Source organism: Podarcis gaigeae, assembly GCF_964106915.1.
Source record: "Podarcis gaigeae genome assembly, chromosome: 1".
NCBI lineage: Eukaryota > Metazoa > Chordata > Lepidosauria > Squamata > Lacertidae > Podarcis > Podarcis gaigeae.
This window is the reverse complement of record NC_139678.1, coordinates 57,829,292-57,846,448: the sequence shown is the minus strand read 5'-3', so window position 1 is coordinate 57,846,448 and position 17,157 is coordinate 57,829,292. Positions and strand designations below refer to the sequence as shown.

The window sequence follows — 17,157 nt, the reverse complement described above, 5'->3', positions numbered from 1 at the left end:
TAGTCAAGACAAGAGTAAGGTGTAAAGAAACTGCATGTTGATCGTTTGGCTTTCTAAATCAACAGTATGTGCTTGGCAGAGGTCATATTTACATCCCCAAATCTTTTGCTTTAGTTGCAATCCTAAACATAGGCTGGTCCTGTGGTTCAGCTATGCTGGACTGTGCCAAGGTTAACACGAGTGTATGAATTTATATACAGTGGTACCTCTGGATGCAAACGGGATCTGTTCTGGAGCCCCGATCGCATCCTGAAGCGAACGCAACCCGCATCTGTGCATGCGCGGGTCGCCGCATCTGCACATGCGCGAGTAACGCGTTCCGTTACTTCCGGGTTGCTGCGGAGCGTAACCTGAAAATGCTCAACCTGAAGCATATTTAACCCGAGGTATGACTGTACTCCCGACAGCAAAGGAGATAGCATTTGTTTCTACTTTTTAATTTTACTTATCTTACTTATAATTTACTTTTTTATTTTACTAACATAGCAACATTGGCAGCAGCCCCCACAGCATCCCTAGCAACTCCCCTGTCATTGATCAGACACAATGTCACATTTCCCATGTGTGCTAAACACCAATAAATGTTCAGTGTCAATCTAGTCTGTACCCCTGCAAAGGCAATTCTTCAGCATACTTACTCCTGTAGCCGCAAGTGTCCAAACTTCCCATGTACATGTACCTCATGGTAAGCCAAATGCATCCGCCATCCAAATAAGGAAAGAGATGGCTAGTTTGCATTGTTGCTGGCGACTGTCCTTAACCTGCTCTTATTTTTATTTACTGTGGTTTGTTGCATTACATTGACTTTTATATTGTATTTGTATATTACTTTTGTTTTAACTGCCTTGGTGACTAGTTTGAGAAAGACACAATATAAATTTAAACCATAATAAATTCCAGTCGCAATGTGTCACCACTTCCATTGCACAGAGCTTACTGGACCATTGTCTCCACACATACACACACACACACATTTATCATGTTGAGAACACCAAACACAACTCACTGATGTGAAAGCCGGCTCACAACTTACTGCACACATATGATCTTGCTGATAGTTTAGTGAGAAAATTCAGAACTATTCCAAGAATTTTGCTGCCAGAGTCAAAGGGCAAGATGATGCTTCCACAATTTTCATGTGCAGAAGCTAACTGGAAAGCTGATTAATAAGTACTTCCAACACTGATGGTGGAACATTGTTTTCTATCACACCTGAGGACAGCAGGCTAGTGTAGGGTACCCTCAACCCCCCAGCATCCACCACTAAAACAGATTACTCTTTTATTTAGCTGTGAGTCGTGCATTGCAGGAGGTTGGACTAGATGACCCCTGTTATATCTTCCAACTATTCTATTCTATTCTGTTCTATTCTATTCTTATTAAGTAACTTGCTGATTTGTTTAGATATTTATTAGATAGATTCCTTTTTCCAGTGTCACAAAAGTGGATACACGTTGTTTATGTGAAAGCTTAATCTTATGTGAGCCTCACCTTAATCTAGGTGGTTACTGAATATGAATGTTAATTAAACAATCTGTGTCTTGAATTTTTGTTAAGTATTGCACTGTATTTTCTTTTTGGCAAAGAGCAGAAGAGAAAATGAGTTGTCCTGTTGAATTTTCTGTGCCTACAAATGAACCATCTAATAAAAGAGGAGCAGGGAGTAAACCTGCCATAGATGTAGTCAGTAGGTGACAACTATATTCTAGTTTGAGCTACCAAACTTTTTGCAGATTCTTCTCCAAAGGCATATCTCAGAACCGGCATGAATCTTTCTGGATGACTGTAATCAACTAGTCACCTTAATGCATAGTTTTCCATTCAAATTTACAGCATGGACAACCTCTGAGTATCCTGGCAGATATTTGAAAGCTACATGGCTCAGAGATGAAATGTTAGCTTACATAGGGTAGAGATATTGAAGGAAGGTGATTGAGGAGCAGAAAGACAAAAAGTGTGGCACCCGAGGCCTCCATATCTTGTGAATTTACAGCACCAGACTGACAGTCGTATAAATGAGTGATGCTGTACGATGTTCTTTTCCAAGCATACTATGGATCTGGCAGAGTGTCTTCAGTTTTGTGCTGATGTGTCCAGAATTCAAATAATTTGATTCCTGTGTATGACAGGATTGGGAGCATAGTATTACCTTGAGAGAAGAGGCAGGAGAGACAGCTGTACCCAGCTTTTAATAAAGATACTGCATTAACAGCAGCTTCCTGTTTTACTCATGTCACCAAAAAGTCCATCAAGCTGACATGATATTACCCTTTTTTTCCAAGGGCACAGAATTAAAAAGTGATACTGCCAGTAATACTCTCATTTTCCAACCATGACATTGAATAATGGGAAAAAATATTGAATAATGATGTACTTTTCAAATAATGCTGTTGCTGAACACATCCAAAGAACAATATAATTCAGTATCAAATGTCCCAGTTTTCCAGTTTTATTTTTGTGGATCATGATGGGATGCTCTGATGATGTGACATTTTAAAAGACTTTTTAAAAAGGACCGGAAGGAAGTGGCATTTTCCTCTAATTTCTTCATTGCTTCTGGTCTTTTTACAAAAGGAGATCTGCTATCTATTTCTCTTTTTCACGTTTCAAAACAACTTCTCCAATAATTCACACTCTGTTTTGTAATAAAAACATATGTTAAATAGTAAGGTGCTGTTTTCGAAACAATCACAATCCCATAATTCCCTGCTTCTTTTTCCTCCACACCACTGAAGAAGACTCAAGAGACAGCATCTTGGTGGAATGGTTAAATTTATTGAAATATAGCATGAGATCTGCAAATCAAGAGCCAATTATTAAGCGAGGGCTGCTGAGTAGGAATTAGAAGGGACTCAGGCATAATACAGATCGTCTCCACAACCTTCCAACACTATAAAGGGGGGAGCACCGCACTCGCATCCCCTGGGCATGTCCACTGCTGCATGCAGTAGCTTTCTAGGCAAGAATTGGCTGTATCTCCCCAGCTTTGCCTGGTGAGCCTTGAGGTATGTGGAAGCTGAGCATATTCATCATGACCCCACAGCGAAGTGTTCACTCTAGTCTACCTGTCCATCCCTATAGATGCCCCAGAGCCCGCCTCAGCCTGTAGCTCAAGGGGTTGACTCTTGTGTGCCCACAACCTCATAAACCCTCAGGGTGGCCTAGTATGTCCTTAAATTGTTCTCCTGCCCCACACCAAACACCCCAGGAGGTGATCACTTCTTTCTCAAGGAAGTCTGAGAAAGGCCAAATTTTCTCCAGAAAAAAATATTTGCTCACGATAACCTCATACTTCAGCACTTGAACCTTAACAATGGTCCCATTCATGCGCCTTGTTCAGAGAGTAGCCACAACACCTCATATTTCTGCAATGGAGGACGGGTGATTTCCCCCCGCCAAACTTGACAGTACAGTTTGCTTTGTGTGATCTCATCCCTTGCCCTCCTTCCTTATCTAACCTATATTTTATTTTTCTCTGGTTCACATATTTTGGGATATCTGGGCTTTCTTTAGAGATGTGTGGGCAAGATTGCCTGGCAGACACCCTTAGATTTTAAAAGGTCAATGAATAGTTGAGCTATTGTGCATTTATATAGGAGCAGCTCTGTATATAGGAACAGAACTGACTGCAAAAAATGTAGGACCATGCTGCCTACAATGCTTGCGAGGCCAATTCGGAAATAAATAATAAAAATGAACAAGCAACAACAACAAATCAACCATGAGCCAGGCAGGAGAAGGCAAAAGAAGTGAGATGAGAGGCATAAAGTCTGATTTGTGAGGAGTCTGCCTGCACAAATTTGGTGGTAAGCTGACAATTCAGCAGGGCTATCTGCCTGTCTTCATATTAGAACAATTATCAATAGCACAATACCCATGTCAATTGACAGATGTTTTTAGAGTAGAAATGAAAGGCTTGAAATTGCTACTGACAGGTATACAACTAGATTTGGCAAAGCCTTCATGGACAGCCAGAGCTACTTTTAGAAAACAGCAGATTTTGCAGTTGTGCATAATGTTTTTGTCCATTCTATGCACTATGTAATATGTGTTAATTATAGATTCTCTGTATTAGGTTGAAGTATAACACAGAGACTAATATGGAAGTCCTGTCTGAGGGACTCCTATCCAATCCTGAGGAGGCGAGGCAGTTACTACAGCTTAAACAGCTGTGCCAAAATTTCACTTGGCTGCTCTGCAGCCTCTTATCACAAGCATTTTCTCAAAACCCATCAGACTTCTATATGGTTGTGCTGAACATGAACAAAACCCATTGTAAATAAACTTTCCAACCTTGTGTTTGATTAATCTGTGAGTTTTGCAGCTCAAGTAGATGGTTCGCTTTCTTTGCAAATAAATGCCGGCAGGATTGTACCCAGTTTCCTTAAAGCATCTTCAGATAATCAGTGAATGGATGCCTGAACTGTGTTTAGTTCCTTAAGTTCCCATGTAAAGAAATCAGTAAAATACAGTATACACTCTACATGCAATGAATAAGAGGGGATAGCTATAGCATTATTAAACCCTTTGAGGAGAAGTGAAAAGTGTTGAAGGAAATAACACTCAACCTTTACAGAACTCAAATAATATAAAATAAAAATTTTGGCTAAAATCCTGAACATACTTATTATGGAGTAAGCCTTACCAAACATAGCCAGTTTTACTTCCAAGTAAGTATGTACAGTGGTACCTCAGGTTACATATGCTTCAGGTTACATACGCTTCAGGTTACAGACTCCGCTAACCCAGAAATAATGCTTCAGGTTAAGAACTTTGCTTCAGGATGAGAACAGAAATCATGCTCCAGTGGCGCAGAGGCAGCAGGAGGCCCCATTAGCTAAAGTGGTGCTTCAGGTTAAGAACAGTTTCAGGTTAAGAACGGACCTCCGGAACGAATTAAGTACTTAACCCAAGGTACCACTGTATTGGGTTGAATTGAAAGGGTTATTGAAACAACAGTGTGTTACTGTGCATGCGGAGAGGATCATCTTTCAAACTCTCCCTGGTTTCATCCTCAAATTGGCAGGAGTAATTCCAGTGACTGCCTCATCTTAGAAATCTTTTTGAAACCTATTACAAACCAACAAAAAATCTCAAGCAGCACAAGTACGGAGGAGAGAGAATTTATGCCACTCATTACCAATCACATCACAGGTAATATTCAATAGCCCACTCGTTACCATTCATATCACTTGATTGACACTCATACCATCACACTGCTCATATGTGGCAGCCACAAAAGCAACAGATGTACTGTCTGTGGGGGGAAATAGCATTTTCTATGGTGATGGTTAGATTTATGTCATGCCCTTCCAGCACACTTGTATTTCTCAGGGTGGCTTACAGAAGATAAAAACAATCAACATGTACAAAACATTGCAAATTCAGTGCTTCAGCGTCCCTTCAACAAAAGAAATTAGTAATGGTTGGTTGGTTGTGTGTTTGTTGCACTAAAATCTGATTGGCTGGAAAAGCCACTAGTGTAATGAAATAAAAAATAAGGACAGATATCAAACCAGTCATTTTTTTAAATTAAATCTGCAGGATCTTACTACACACAACAAATTATTAATATTGCCTAAGTTAATAAAATAGCTGGACATTTTCCCCCCACTTAACATTTGTATAGAAATGAGTGGTGATATTTCTCACACTCAATGGCAGCGAAAGGCCTATCCTAAATTCTTGAAATGATTGCTTAGCATTGAAGATTGCAGTCTGGCATTAGTCACATGCCATTAAGTCCCACTGACCTCACAAGTACTTAAACGTATAAAATAGGGTGCATCTGATGCAGCATTGCAGCAAAGGGTTGTACTTTCCATTCTCAAATGGGAAAAACTGGTTTCCATGCAAAAAGAAGCATTCTTTCCACATCCAGAACTTAAAAGAATGGGAGTCCCATTTTCCTTGCTCCCCTCCCCACCTCCTGACATTATCCCATCTTGCATTAAAGTTGGGAACATGGTCTCAATAGCGTAAACAGAAAGGAAGAAAATACCCCAAACCCATTTCATTGCACAACCTAGTCTGCAAGTGTCGAAGCCATAATATCGGTTTACATGTCACTACTATATTTCCAGTCAAGAGAATCCATTGTTATTTTATATTGTTTCTCCAGCTTCCACCATCACTTCAGAGAATGTCAGTTTTATCACCAAAGCATGACTGCTAACAGAAATCCACCTGCCTGCTACTGTCCCAGTCCCCAATCTGCAATTGTACATGATGAAGTGCCTGTATATTCTGTTGTATTTCCCCCCTTTGCTTAGACAAAGCACATAGATGTTGTGAGTGATAATCTCCTCACCACAGCTAGGTATTTGTGTCACCCATGAGATGGATTTGGAGACCATGAGGCACAAGTGAGCTATATCATCCCATTGATCTTAGTCCACTCATAGATGTCCTGCTCACAGACTATGTCTGAGTTGATGAGAAGGTATCTGTCACCGACACAAAAGTGTTTCTGGCAAGCGGCGCACTTGAAGCATTCCAGGTGGTACACTTTGTCTTTTACTCGCATCGTCATCTCATAGGCCCGGATCCGCTTGTCACAGGAGGCACAGAGACCATCTTGGCCGAAAAGCCTTTAGAGAGGGGAAAAGAAATTCAAGAACCTTCAGGAGTCAGATTATCAAATGTATTTCTAACTGCGTAAAGTACAAGGAATGTTGCTTGCTCATTTGGCTGCGTTTTGTGAAGGCAAAATAGATTTGTGTAGAAGGACACCCAGAAATTTGTGAAGGGAGAAAGGGTAATGGAAAAGGTGAATGAGGATTCTAATGTTCTCACGATGATTGCCAGTTAGTATTTTCCTCCAGTCTGTTGATTGAAATATTGGCTTTGTCTTAATATGGATTTGTAAGCAATCAAGATGCATTTGTAGGTTCTAATAAAAGCATGTTGAAGTTCATAGAACCATTTTAATAAAAATGAATTACAGCGGATTCTGTGAACTGCTAGAAATTCTAGTTCAAATCCAAAAGTTGTATAGGATCCTTTATTTTAGCACAGGCGTAGGTAACATGTTACCCTCCCGGTAATGTTGGATGACCACTTCCATCAGAACTGGCCAGCAGGGCCCATGGTCAAGAGATAATGGCAGTTGTAACCTAACAATTTATGGAAGGCACTATGTTGACTAAACCTGTTTTAGCATATTGCAGCCTCATGAAGACACCCCCATAGAGACCACCATTATGGTGCTATGTTTTCAAAGGTTTATCAGTGTAATGTGCAAAATACATATTGATAGCATGTGCTTCCAGATAATTAATTAATTTAGGCTACCGCCTGCTGAGTTTGCAAAAATCTAGTTTAATATTCCAGTAGATGATTATATATTGTACTGGGAATCAGAGGCCAATATAAATTTGCAATGTTTTTTGCAATTGCACACATTTCAGAAAGGGCTTGTCAGTTTCCAACGCTGTGCTCATCATACAAAAAGCAGACTGCTTGGTTTTTGGAATACAGTACAATCCCTAGAAAGAAAACTGTCGTCATTTCCCTGGCCTTCCAGGAGATGTCACTGTTCATTGCTTCCTAGTCACTGTAACAATTACTACATATGGATTCTTTTTTTTTTTTTTAAGGTGGCACTAAAGAACCACCTTGGGATGCATCACTTGTGATAGTGGATTAAAAAGAGGAAGAGGGACTGTTTAAAAACAGACACACACACACACACACACACACACACACACACACATGTTCCAGGCAATGTAGGCTTTTACATTTGAATTACAGATGTGGGAAATGCCAAAGCCAATTTAACGGCCTGTGTCTATGAAATTCTTCATTAGCAGACACAGATAATTAACACATTATGCTGTGAAAAGACGGAACACATCCAATTACAAAGCACAGAAAATGCATTAATTTAACAGCCCATATTTTCTGCCATTACAGTGAGAAAATATTCAGCTAGTGGAAATAGGGCTGAATTTTTTTCAGGATGTTGCACATACACTGGTGATTTACTGCATATTATTACTTTACGCAAATGCAGTCCTACTCAAGCAAAACTGCTACTAGAAAAAGCTCTGAAGTGGGATAATTGGGTAGGTTAGCACTTTATTCCTCCCCATTGCCCACTGACACACACACCCCTGTGAATTTTTGAGGATGCTAAATACATCTAGCTATAAATAAAGTGTTTCTCCCCCGTCATGGCTTCATGGAATCATACATATGAAGTACAAAAGAGATGGCAAACAATCAAGATTCTTGATTTGTAGAAGAACGTAGTTATTCTTTTATTCACAACTAATGGGGGGGAATTGTTTATTCTATTTTTAAAAGTAGAAAATGCAGACAGGATCCTAAGAAAAATTAACTGTGTGTACATAGTATCTTATGAATAGTGATGGAAGGATCCATCAATTCCAATTTTCTTAGTTCCTGATTTTTCCAATCTTAATTCCAATTTTCCACCTTTCTGCAGCAATTTGTGACTTTTTTTAATTACAAAAAAAATCTTCATGGAAATTATCCAGCATTTTAGAGTAATTTTTCCCTAATAAACATATTTGGTATGGACACATTTTTGCAAGCAATTTCTCCTCTTATAGTGCACACACATACACACACACACACACGGTTTTCAGTTATATTTTCAGTTAAATATTCATTTTTTGCACATTTCCCCCTAATGTATGCATTTTTGCACACATTTTTTGGTTAGATAACTGCATCACAAAATTTGGAGAAGTGTGAATTTTAAAGAATGGCTGTGCTTGAATTCTCATATTGTTCCGGAAAGTGTGGAATTTGATAAATTTGGCTTTAAATATGAATGCAACTGACTTTCTCCCCCATCCTTAGTTATGAACACTAGTTTTGCATCTCTTTACAGTTCATTCAGCCCAAGGTTACACCCAATTCAGGAAAAGCACATGTTTAAGTGCCTGATTTTAAACCTTTGGACTGGTAATGTGCCTACCTGTGATGCTGGCATAGTTCTTCCTCCCTTCCCCTTACCATGCCATACTGTGTCTCAAATATCAGTAGTCAGCCTACAAAGTGGAGCCTTGCATAAGACTGGACAGCAATTTGTGGAGAAGGTTCTTGTGAGCCTGAAGTTCTCCCCGCCTCCTCATTTTAACTGACAAGGAACTTATCCAGACTTGGCTTCGAGACTAGTCAGTTTCCAACTACTGTGTCTTATACATCTTCTGTGCAGACTGAGCCCAGATCTTGCACTAGAGTTTTGAGCATAGACCTACCTTCATTTTTAAAAGGAAGGAAGGAAAGGAGGAAGGACAGAAGGAAGGAAGGAAGGAAGGAAGGAAGGAAGGAAGGAAGGAAGGATTATGTTATGGTGGCTGGTATACCTGAGATAGTCTCTTCGGCAAAGTTTCCTGCCCAGTTTATAATATAGCCGCCTTCCCACTTCTCCAAGTCTGCACCCGCATAAGTCACAGCTAAGGCAGTCTTCATGCCAGTACTGGTCGATGGCTTTCAGGAAGTAACGATCCCCAATGTTCTGCTGGCATCCTCCACATGTTAACAGGGAAGGGGGGATTTGGAGCACCTCATCCACTGGCTCCCTGGTGGAAAGAGACAGCCTTTAGAATACACTAATCCAGCCAAACCAACCAACTCATAGTCTAATCAGAAAATCTTCAGTCTTATTTTTCTCCCGTTGTTAATTTAAATTAATTTAAATTTTATATACTGCCCTTCATCAAAAGACCACACAGTATTATATGGATGTTATATTAAAACATGACATGATATCCATACAATACAAAAGGTAAAACAATTACATAAATGCAATTCATAATAAGAAATGTACAGTAAAAGAGACACAATTTCATCCCAGCAATAAACTCTACAACTCAACCCCTATAGAATACAGAGTTTCCTAACATATGTTATTGTTTGGTTAGGGTTATACGTACAGGGTTTAAAATCCTGAGAATCTCATCTCTTTAAAATAAAGTTTCTGTTCCGTAAGAATGAAAGGCAAGTGTGGAAAAGTAGGAAATGTTTGCAGAAGCCTCACATTCCAGAATGTAAGATCCCCAGTGGTAAATGGACTTGGTGACCTGCATAACCTCTTGCCTTTACTCATAGCTAGCAAATGTATGGAAGGAAAGCTCAATTTATATGATTTATACTAATGTAAAGTCTAGCCTATTTCAGTGAAAAATCTTGCAATGAATATATATATGCATGCAGAATATATACGCTGCCCTAACATATTTTCTTTTAATTCATGTAACTAATTCATGTAATTAATTAATTTTAATTAATTTGCAATACTTAATATACCAATGAAAATGGGAAAATAATTTGTTTGGATTACTTTTGTTTTGGTCCAAATTCAGTCCAACATCTATTACAAATAATATCTACGTACAGCTGTAATTAACACACTGCAAACTTGTGTCAAAAATGATTCCCCACCCCCACCCCATGAGTCCTGTGGCAATGAATTTGTGGACGGTATAAAGAAAAACTATAAGTAGTCAAATCATTAAGTAATTAATATTTTCTTAAGTCTTTAAGAAAAACCATTGCTGTTCAATTTGTTTCCCTTTCCTACTCTGCTACCTACATCAATGTTTTCACTACTGTGATGAATATTTTCAGACATTTTAATAACATTTGTAAAGAATGCCATACAGGTATGATACCTTGACTATCAATATTCATATGAAACTTGAATGTGAAGAGTTATTTAGCACCATAGTCTTACAACGACTGTGTGAGACTGGTAACTTTTATACCCATTTCACAGCTTAACCAGTGTGAGGTACATTGCCTTGCCTATGTCCATTTAGCAGATCTACTGCTGAGGCAGGACCATGGCTGCAATCCTTTGCACACTTACCTGGGAATAATCCCACTGAACACACCGGGACTAATTTCTGAGTAAGCATGTGCAGAATTGCACTGCATGTCATCAAATGATATGGGGAGTTTTCAAGGACATGTCCTGATAAGTACAGGGTTTCCCCCAGTAGGTTTTCTCTGATATTTATTTTGTTATTTATTTATTGAATTTATACTACACCCTTCCTCCCTAGGGCAGCCGTTGTAGTTGATATTATGTGCGAATGAGGATGAGAAGGCTAGAAAATGAATATAGCCCCATGCTTCAGAATACTGAGTGTTATTAACTACTTCCTCCAATAGGAACCATAGGTATTGAGTGTTGACAGGAGTGGGGCCAAAATGGAGAGAAATAAGATATTGGTATGCTTAGGAAAACTGAGAGTTGCATAATTTAATTTTTAAAAAAATCTATGGGGGCAGTCCCTTAAAAAATGCCCAGCAAGGAATGAGCATGCTCAGTAACCACAGAATGATGAGTGCAAATTCCAAAAGAAAACAAGAGTTATGGAATGCCCTACTTTTCCACCTTATGGCATCCTGGAAGATAGTTTCACTAGCTGGCTGGCACACTGAACCATAACACCTCAGTTAGGGCCAATGACATACTTCAACCTTTTGCTGTAGGCCCTCCTTCTAAATGCCCAAAGTGAGTCCATACATATCAGTAACTCATAATAGTTCCTGATTTCAAGGTAGAACCACTCTGTTATTGAGACTCAAGACCTCCTTAAAAGTCACTGTAGCCTAAAAAAATTGGAGTGCACCAGGTTGAAAAGGCTAATTTAAAGCAAGGACATTTATCTTTTGCCCCTGCCTACATAATGAGAGTGCTTTTCAAACGTTATACCTGCACCCTGAACCTGACCGCAGCGTGGGAGATGGTTTTGTGTCAATGGCCCCCACAGTTAGCTTTGCCCACCTGATTGCCTTATAGTAGTGCCTTCCAATGAGCTCATCAAAAGAGTCCACTGTCCAGCTGTAATATTTAAAAAGATACAATGGGCAGAAATATCTTCAAGGCTTTTTCCCATATGCATTTGTCTGTGGACTGAAATAGGTTTTTTTTTAAGTTATTCAGTCCTGTACTAACTTTAGTTTATAGGAAAGAATAAATAGAAAACTCTTTGAGTCTAGGTCCTTATGCCATCAAAATGGCACCATGCATGCATCAGGGGAAGGTATTAGCAGCCTCAGGAAAACCTCTAGGTTTGCAGAAGTCAAAGCATCTTCAAGGGGAAAAAAACACTTAGGGCTGTAGGCACCACCTTCCCAAACAATAGGCATGGAATGCTTACTGATATTTGGAATCTGCAGGTCCTGATTGTTAATAATAGTCATCTTCTTTTTTCCCCAGAGACCGCTAACAAGAGTAACATCATATACATATGGGAAGATTCAGCTCCAAATTATTCACTGTAGCATGGTATTCTCAAGAAATAATGCACTTTTCACCCCAGGGAAAAATATTATTTGGGACTGGGGGCAGGGGCGGGGACAAGGTAAAATAATGACTGGATAAAATAAGAGAGAGGAGAAAAGACATTTCTTAATGTAAATGTATTATCTCCCTGAAAGCTTCTTTGTTCCCTGGATATTCCATTTTGCAATTGCTGTTGAGAATTATTCCCAGCAAAACGCCAGCAGCCTGCACAGTCAGCAACTCACAGCAAGATATTTTAGCACATGTTTAACCTTAAGCTCATAAACATTGCCACGGAGGAAAAATAAAACCCTCACATTTTCAAAGTTAATCACGTGATTTACTGGCTTACATTATGCCTCTTGCTCAAACCATTAACAACGTTCCTTTTGCCTTTTTGCTCAGGACAGTTTTTATGCTAAATAAGTTCATTTGAGTCTCTCTCTCACACACAGATACCACTTACACTACATATGAATGATCATAATGCAGGATAAGCGTTTGGAACTAAATTCAAATGTACATTCTAGTCAAAGTAGATGCAACATTGGCCTAAGTGCAGACCACTTTAAGTCTGTAAAAAGGCCCAGTGGAACTTCTCACTTAAAAGTTATGTGATGCAGTGTTGCCAACAAGAGATAACTGCAATGTAGGCCTTGGCAAGTCCAAGATGTTCCCATTCCTGCTACCACATACCTCCCACCAGCAACTCCATAACCCCAGACTGGGTCCAGTTTGAGTAAAATCCTGAGGTAAAAGCCTACTCTCCACTGCCCCAATCTTCAGTGAAATCTTTGCCCACCAGCAGCCATCTAATTTGTCAGCCTCATATTCAACTTTAAAAAAAATTAGAAGTGGGCAGTTTCCCATCCAGATCACAGTCAGATGCTGACTTCCAGTTGAGGCTCTACTCCTGAGATAGTCTGGGTAGCCATATTCTCTCAGTTGAAGGCAGGCATTTCCTCCTTTCTCAACCAAATCTGTGTGACGAGAAGGCTATGTCTCACCCACCCTGCTCCTGATTTTTCTTTAATCCCTGTTTACCAACTGGTACAATAGATTCCCAAATGCTCACAATAATAACAGCTAAATTCTAAGGCCGCGAGAGGACTTATATGTTACACTCAAGGAATAAGTAAGCTGTGTTACTATATCTCTCTAGGCTCTCAAAAGCAATCTCACAAGAAACAAGAATTTAACATAATGAAAAATGATTCCACTCCCTCAAAAACACTATTCAAAGAAGTAAAACTTCCTCAAGTCGCATTTATCTGAAAAATAAATACGGCTGCATCTTGTCTATGTAAAGCTTGAAAGATGATCAAGTTCTCAAGGCATTTCATACTAATTCTTGATTTGCCGTTATGAAGAAACACCTCCTGATTCCATAGCTATATAGCCGTGTGAGTGTGCTACTGAATTATTTCACTATTCACAGCTGCTATTTCTGCACACAAATCTATTTTAAATGATGTTTTAGCACACTAGTCTTTTATGGAGAATGCTGTCAGTGAAGACAGTAGCAATTTCTTTCAGAAAGAACAGAGGTTTTTGTTGTTGTTGTTCATGACTTGTCATGACTTGTCATGAAAGCAGCCATATATTTTAAAATGCATAGGATTGAGAAAAGAGGTGTGGGAGTTCCTGAACCAATACCCAGAAACTATCTCCAAGATATCCTACAAGTCTGCATAAACAGGTACAGGAAGGTTTTGGTTTGCACAACTGTTGTGCAGTTTGGAATGGTTCTTTAAGATCAGTTTCATGTCCTTTTATCCCAAAACAATGGGGGACTTTTACAATAGTGGGAGGAGGAAATGTTCATAATAAACTTTATGTTCTGGAATGCCGCATGCCATAATGATACACTGAAAATAGGTGTTAGCTGAATCTCAAGCCCCCTCCTTTGCTGGCAGTTTTGAAAGATTAACGGCACAATCCTATACATGTCTACTCAAAATTAAGTCCCACCGAGTTTTCAGATGATTGTTCTTAAGTAAATGGATATATAGGACTGCAGCCTAAAATATGAATAAGGAGCTTTAACATAGCAGGAGGAAATAGGGAACGGAGCAACTGTAACATATGCACAATGTTTCAGTCGGTACATATGATATATAAGTCTCTGTAAAAGTATCTGAAGTGGATGAGGCCAACAACTGATTCTTACCACACTTAATATAAGAGTAAATTCAACGGAAATTAATATAACCTATTTTTCGGAAAGCAGAGACAGACTGGTCTGCAAGGCTTTCCAACTCTGATCAAAAACCTATGCACTGTTTTCTGCTTGTGGATTAATTTTACAGTATTTCGGTGGTACTTACAGTACAATTCTAACCATGTCTATTCAAAAGAAACCCCTATTGAATTCAAGGGTGCTTGGTACATGATAAGAGGGCTTAGAATTGCATCCTTAAGCCGGTATAACCAAGCACAGAATCACATCCTGGTTTTTTTCTTGATACCTCATGAGAACAACTGACAGAAGAATTAAATATACACATATATTTAATTAAGTAGGGACATTAAAAGTTAAAATAAGATTTTCTTGCTAGAATACCACAAAGCTACTGTGGTCTAGACAAATAAAATATGACCACCCTAAATAGAGACATATAGCTTGAATCCTACATCTGTTTACTCAGAAGTAAGTCCCATCAAGTTCAATGGGACAGGTAGGTGCGTAAACTTTAAAAGCCCAGTTCAGTGGCAGTGCTAGTGATACAGCAAATTAATCATCTCTGCAATTATGTATATCTGCATTTGTTTGAGAGTACAGCAAGATCTTCATGGTAAGAAGTCTACTAGGAAATCCAAATTCTATACTAACTTAAACATTTATTTATTTTTACTTCTTCAATAGCTACTGCTGGGGTTATGAGTGACAGCAACCACTCCCCCCTCTTCTGATCTCGCTTGTGGCTCATGCACAGAAACTCTCTTGCTGGACATTTTGTTCCAAGTTTCAAACTGGTGGCTTGCATTATGAAAATGTGGAAGTTGAGCGCCAGCACACAGGCATCTGATAACAACCTTGACCTTTCTAGTCTAATCAGCCAGTGTGTAGCCGGGCAGGGAGGAGAAGAAGAAAGAGAGGCACTGCAGGCAAACTTGGGCTTTTGTAAAACGGGAGTCTCCCAACCCCTATCCCTCTGAAGCCACTTTCATCAGCATCACCTAATCGGCAGGACCTGATGCAAAGGCGTTTGCGACCCCAAATGCCCGCTCCTTTCTCCCCTCCCCACTCCCGCCCTCAGCAGGAGCTGGATAGGAAATCTGGTGGCTCTGGTAATTGGCCTCCAACTCAAAATGGGGAACTTGCCTGTGGCTCTGGGTTTCAGTTACCATCCCTGCGAGTAGCAGGCAGGCTGGCTTAGTGCGAGCTTAATGAGATCTTGCCTAGTCCTTGCTGCACAGTCCATCCGTATTCACAACGTGATCGCGGTACAGGGACTGGATCGGGATGGGGAGAGCGGGGTCTCTGAAACACACCTAGTAACCTGGAGAAAGGAAGGTGCAGCCCCCATCGTATTTATTTATTTCTCTCTCCAAATGGCACTTTCTCTTAAGCCAGCGCTCATAATCAAAATAATAATAATAATAGTCATTATTATCTCTCCCCCCCCACAACAATCCAGCCCCACGGATTGCCCAGAATCCGTCTCCATTCCAAGGCAAAGTTGGCCCTAGCTCTGAAGATGCGAAGCTGGAGGGGGGGGGGCAGGGAGAGGAGGTCACTTACTCGGAGGGCTCGAGGCTTTTCCTTTCGATGGCCGAGGACATTGGCAGCTCCGGGGTCCTTTGTAGTTCGCCGGTGGGTTGGTCTGCGCCGAGATCTGCCCCCACAAAGGCTGCCTGCTCCTGAATGCCTGCTCGCTACCCGCGGCAGAGTGGCACCTCCGTCCCCCTCCCGCTCCCCAAGGACATTCGCAGGATTTCCTCCTGTAGCACCAGAGAGAGAGAGAGAGGTGGGCTGGTGCGTGCTGGATGCTGCTCCTGCCACGATGCCTCTCCTGCAAGCGAGCGCGCCTAGCTAACCCTTAGGATCTAACCTCCCATCCTGGCTGCGCCGACGCTCCTCCTGCTCAGGGGGCGCGAGCGACCGGGGCAGAGAGAGGCTGGAGCTGCTGCCGCCGCCGCCGATTGCTCCGCGCCGCCGTCTCCCGAGCTGTCACTGCTGCTGCTGCTGCTGCTGCGTTGGATCCCGGAGTCTCCTCTGCTGCTTGCCTTAGGTTTGCTGCCTGGGCAGCTCCGGGCGCGCTCGAGAGAGGGGCTCCTGCTCCGCAGAGGCAGCTGCCAGCATCTCCACCAACAGCACCATCCCCATTATAGTCGAAGTTGCTGCTATTATTACCCCACTACTGCTACTACTACTACTATTATTATTGAAGCTGGCTCCGCGGTCTGTCCTCTCTGGTTTCACATCCTCTTTCCTGCTCACGATTCAAATACAATAGAAGGAAATGACACTTAAAGAGACAGCTGTCTATTTCTTAACTGGGCTCCTGGGGATTCAAGCAAGCCCGAACAGCAGCATCTCTCACGACTGAGTTGGCTCCTTAAAGGGCCAGTCTCTCTCTCTCTCTCTCTCTCTCTCTCTCTCTCTCTCTCTCACACACACACACACACACACAGAGAGAGAGAGAGAGAGAGAGGGGGGGGGGAAGGCTGGGACTCTTCTTAAAAAAAGGAATGTGGTGGTGTCTTTTTAATTGAACCATGCAACCATTTGCTAGCAAATCAAGCTAATTGAAAGTTGCCTAATAGGTTAGGTTCAGGTTTAAGTGCCCAGTATTTCATTAACCACAGCACTGCCTGAGGTCAAAAGTGTGTTCGTGGGAGGACACATAAAACTGAAGAAGAAGAATTATCTTCCTTCTTCAGAT

The 17,157-nt window shown here is 40.8% G+C and overlaps 2 protein-coding genes across 4 annotated transcripts in view; one reads left to right on the top strand and one right to left on the bottom strand.

Moving 5' to 3' along the window:
• The window catches only part of LOC310850973 (uncharacterized protein), an 86,223-nt gene that overhangs the window by 16,617 nt on the left and 52,449 nt on the right, over positions 1-17,157 (top strand). The gene's annotated exons all lie outside the window — the stretch shown is intronic.
• Positions 5,511-16,794, bottom strand: LMO2 (LIM domain only 2). Of its 3 annotated transcripts, none has more exons than XM_083742628.1 (4): positions 16,324-16,794; positions 16,014-16,213; positions 9,339-9,554; positions 5,511-6,590 (listed from the first exon to the last, which is right to left on the bottom strand). In XM_083742628.1, exons 2-4 carry the CDS (start codon positions 16,052-16,054, stop codon positions 6,371-6,373), a joined length of 477 nt encoding a protein of 158 aa, XP_083598754.1. In that variant the 5' UTR covers positions 16,055-16,213; positions 16,324-16,794; the 3' UTR covers positions 5,511-6,370. The 3 variants fall into 3 exon arrangements, with proteins under 3 accessions (XP_083598754.1, XP_083598755.1, XP_083598753.1); XM_083742629.1 differs by having other exon boundaries at positions 16,499-16,794; XM_083742627.1 differs by having other exon boundaries at positions 16,014-16,794.